The following is a 3,972-nucleotide window of genomic DNA, read 5'->3' on the forward strand; positions in this document are numbered from 1 at the left end:
GAAATTAAATGCTCGAAATAATACTGATGCGATAATAATTTGATTTGATGCGATATGTAACCTTATGAATTAGGTTGACTTTTAAAAATATGTATTTTTCAATATTTGAATAAGCACTTGGTTTCGATTCCAGGACCCTGTTTACCAATAAATAATAAAGGACTCGTTATACTAATCATTGTAATAACATTCGTGGGTCGATCGCTTCCATAGTTAAGCATAAAAGTACATGAATTATTTTCTTGTATTTCTCTGTCATAATCAGCGATTATATGCTACTCACAACCGTAAAGTGACGTTAACGAGCGACATTGGCATCATCATCCGAGTGTCGTCTCGCCGTATTTGTAATATATAATAATTAAATATTCAATTCGGTGAAAGGCGCTTGCGCGACGTTTAAAAATTCCGGCTACGCCGAGCTTTTTAATCTGCGATTGGTCTCTTTCCTATTCATACAGCTTTTCCATACTTAGTCTCATATTCCCTTCTATTCCCTTTTATTCATCTCCCTCTCCTTCCCTCTCGCTCACGCTCTCTCTCTCTCTCTCTCTCTCTCTCTGCCTCACTACCCCCCTCTAACTCACGGTCTGCCTCTTTCGCTATTTATCTCTCCCTGTCTCTCTCTCTCTCTCTCTCTCTCTCTCTCTATTCTATTGTTGTTCGGCATTAATGCTCGTTCTAATGCATCCTTGCGGGCATCGTTAAAATCTTCGAGTGTAATAACATTGCTTTCTCTGTCTTTCAGACGGAGAAGAAAGAAATTCGACCATTTCAATGTCAATTGGAATTAACGAGATAAGAACTTGAGAAAACAACTTTTACCGAGTTATCGAATGTTCCAACGACTCTTTTATCATTTTCCGCAAGATTAGAACTTATCAAAGAGACCGGAAGAGAAAGTCCTCGTTCTACCTTTTGTTTATACCAACTTTGCGTCTCTCCACCTCCTCATACACTCGTACACGCATCCACGCATGCACCCACGAGCACTCAATTTCAGACTCTCTTATTCACTCATTTAGTCGTTCACTTTCTCTCCTCAGCAGCTCGTCAATTACAAAGGAAATGTGGAAATGTGCAAAGTATAGGCATGATCTCGAGATTAATTAGCTCGCGCTCCGTGCCCTCGGCTACATCCTCAAAACTCAAGAGTAAGTTCTTCTCGTGTTGTTGCCGACGAGTGGATAGAAAAGGAGCAATCCTTGGAAAGGGACGAGGAGAGGGAGCGACGCAGCCCGCAGGTGTAATCTTCGAGGAGTACGCGCGAAGACGACGACGTCGCTTAAGAATCACGAGACCGCCTTCACCCGAGCAATACTGTGCGCTTTTTTTTTTTTGCTTCTTTAGAGTTTCGGTGAAGTGCGAGGCTTCTCATTTTGCGAGTCTACCTCACCGCAGCCCCTTTGCCCCCTCGAGAGCTGCCTTTTTGCTGTGTAGCGCAAGGAGTCTCGAATTGGTTCTTTCTCCCGAACAATGGGATTTGATCTCTGATTTAGCAGCTTAGAATAGGAAAAAAGATGGTGGAAGGTGGAGGATGGATGGCTGCTCGAGCGAGGAAAAGGAAGCTCTTTGGCCTCGAGCGAGTCTTCGTTTCGCATCTACCAGCCTCGGCTCTGGTCCCTGTACGTAGGGGAATGGGACAAGGACGAGCTGGCTGGGTGGGATATCGGGGAGGGGTGGATGGGAGGATGGGAAACGTAGTTCTCCGGCTCTGCTCTATCCGACGTCCGACTTGAGGCTCGAAAGAAGTTAAGCCGATCGAAGACAGCCGTTGGGAGATTAGCTTCGGCGAAAGTCCTCCGAGGAAATTCGCGCAGCCACCAAGGATGTTGTGCCCATAGATGTTTGTCGGAGCATTGTCGCCGGATTTACATTCACCTCTTGTTGTGATCGATCGACCAGGTGTGTCCGGGTGCAAGCTCGCCCGCAGTCTCCTCATGGTTGGATATGTAAAACATTCGAGACGTGTATTTGATGGGCTGTAAAGTTCCAACGTCCTCATAACCGCCACCGCCCTTTTCAATTAACAACGGAAGTCCAATGCGGCCATCCAATCAAGCGCTTCCACATTGTGTCTGTTGAATGGGAGGGAGCTCGGATCTTGGGAGCTGCTGTTCCCTTCATCCTTCCCGTCTCGGCCGTAAGGTATTGTGTATCCTTGCTGGAGCGGAACTTTCTCTTGGCTACGAGTGCAATGGCCGTCACTCGAAGCAACCACTTTATCACTTCGTCATATTTTATCATTCCAATTTCAGTTTTTGCACTTCTTCTGGCTATTATGTCTCTGATATTCCGTATCCAAAGAAAAAACGAACAAGACCAACAAAACAAACAAACAAAAAACAAAAAAAAAAAACAATGTCACTCGTGATTGTACCAGTCAAACTTCTCAGTTCAATGTATAGAAAGCTTTTTTTGCTTTTTAATTCTTGAGTTGTAAAGGTCTAATGGCTACTTGGCACTAAAGAACATTGATTTTTATTCGCAATTTTTGCCTAAAGAATATGGCGCTTAGCTTGGAATACCTAAGAGAGGCTGCGAATTGCCATTTGTTCGTCATTAGTATCCGAGCGTTCAATTAGTATTTATCAAACCATGTGAAAAATCAATTTATCTTAAATTTAACTTTGGTATGCTTGTTCCCATCGAGTCGTCGTCCATTTAAGTTTGCAAAAGTGACTTCGTATCTGTCAAATCTGATGAAATTTCTCCTTACTAAATGCCGTCTAGAGGAAAATTATAGGCTCTATTCTCCAAGATTTCTAAAGTCATATTCAGTATGCTCCTAGTACCTTGTATATATATATATATATATATATATGTGTGTGTGTGTGTGTGTGTGTGTGTCTGTGCGTATTTGTCTTACTCACTCTCCCTACATCATTCACCGCTTTCGGAACCTCGAGATCGCACAAGTAGGTCGACCGATTGCAATTATCGAGGTCCGCGCACAGCTCTACTCGCGTATGTGTGTCGCTCAATGCAACAGCTCCTTCGAGACGTTGGCACGTTCAATAATTCGCTACCTCCCTCTGCAGCTTGATAATAAGCAACAATAATATAACGATATGACAATGGAGGAGCATGGGATCGAGTTTCATTATACTCTTGAGCCCCCTACCTTGATGATAAGTAAGCACTGAATGGAAAGGATCGATGTCATTTGTGCTTTAAGGATGCAGCCTCGGACGGAAGACTCGTAAAGTACCAAAGATATAAGGCGTTTGAGAGAACCGTGAGCAGCCGGAGCAGAGAGATAATTTGATATTACTAAATTGGCAATAGAGAGGGTAGAGAGACAAAAAGATATAAAGCTAGAATGACAGATAGATATTGCTATAGATAAATACAGATAGATAGATTGTTAGATGGGCAAATAGGTATATGGGGCATTTTGAGGGGTTGGGGGTGGGGTGGGGTGGGAGAGAAGGAACGATGGAAAGGTAGTGAGTGAAAGAGATAGAGAGAGAGATAGATAGATAGATAGATAGAGATAGAGAGAGAGAGAGAGAGAGAGAGAGAGAGAGAGAGGGAGAGAGGGGTGGGAATGCATTGGGATGAAAAGACAAATATAGTATCGAAAGATCAGCCGATACGGCGATTACTTAGCCTTTAGCGTATATGCAAAAGCCGTCGGAAGGCTCGCCGATAATCGAGATTGAAGATGGTGTAGATGAGAGGATTGAGGGCGCTGTTTATGTATCCGAGCCAGGTGATAAAGTAGACGAGCCGTTCCGAGGGGCAGCAGCTCAAGCAGAACGGCAGGATGACGTACATGAGGAAGAAGGGCAGCCAGCAGACAACGAAAACGCCCATGATGACGCCGAGGGTACGGGCCGCTCGCCTCTCCTTGGACAGCGAGATCCTCTGACGTTCCTCGATAAATTGGTAAACGGTCGAGCTTGTAGCAGTCCCGGGGCCACCCCGCCTCGCGTGCCCCGAGCCCGAGCCCGAGCTGCTTCCGCCACC

At 44.8% G+C, this 3,972-nt stretch overlaps 1 protein-coding gene across 1 annotated transcript in view; it reads right to left on the bottom strand.

Moving 5' to 3' along the window:
* Positions 1-3,576: 3,576 nt before the first annotated feature.
* The window catches only part of Oct-TyrR (Octopamine-Tyramine receptor), a 2,876-nt gene continuing 2,480 nt past the window's right edge, over positions 3,577-3,972 (bottom strand). The window contains exon 2 of the mRNA XM_011502804.1: positions 3,577-3,971. Within this exon, the coding sequence (XP_011501106.1) occupies positions 3,616-3,971 (356 nt within the window). The 3' untranslated portion in view covers positions 3,577-3,615. The remainder of the gene's footprint in view (position 3,972) is intronic.

Source organism: Ceratosolen solmsi, unplaced genomic scaffold, assembly GCF_000503995.2.
Source record: "Ceratosolen solmsi marchali unplaced genomic scaffold, CerSol_1.0 scaffold10, whole genome shotgun sequence".
Lineage (NCBI taxonomy): Eukaryota > Metazoa > Arthropoda > Insecta > Hymenoptera > Agaonidae > Ceratosolen > Ceratosolen solmsi.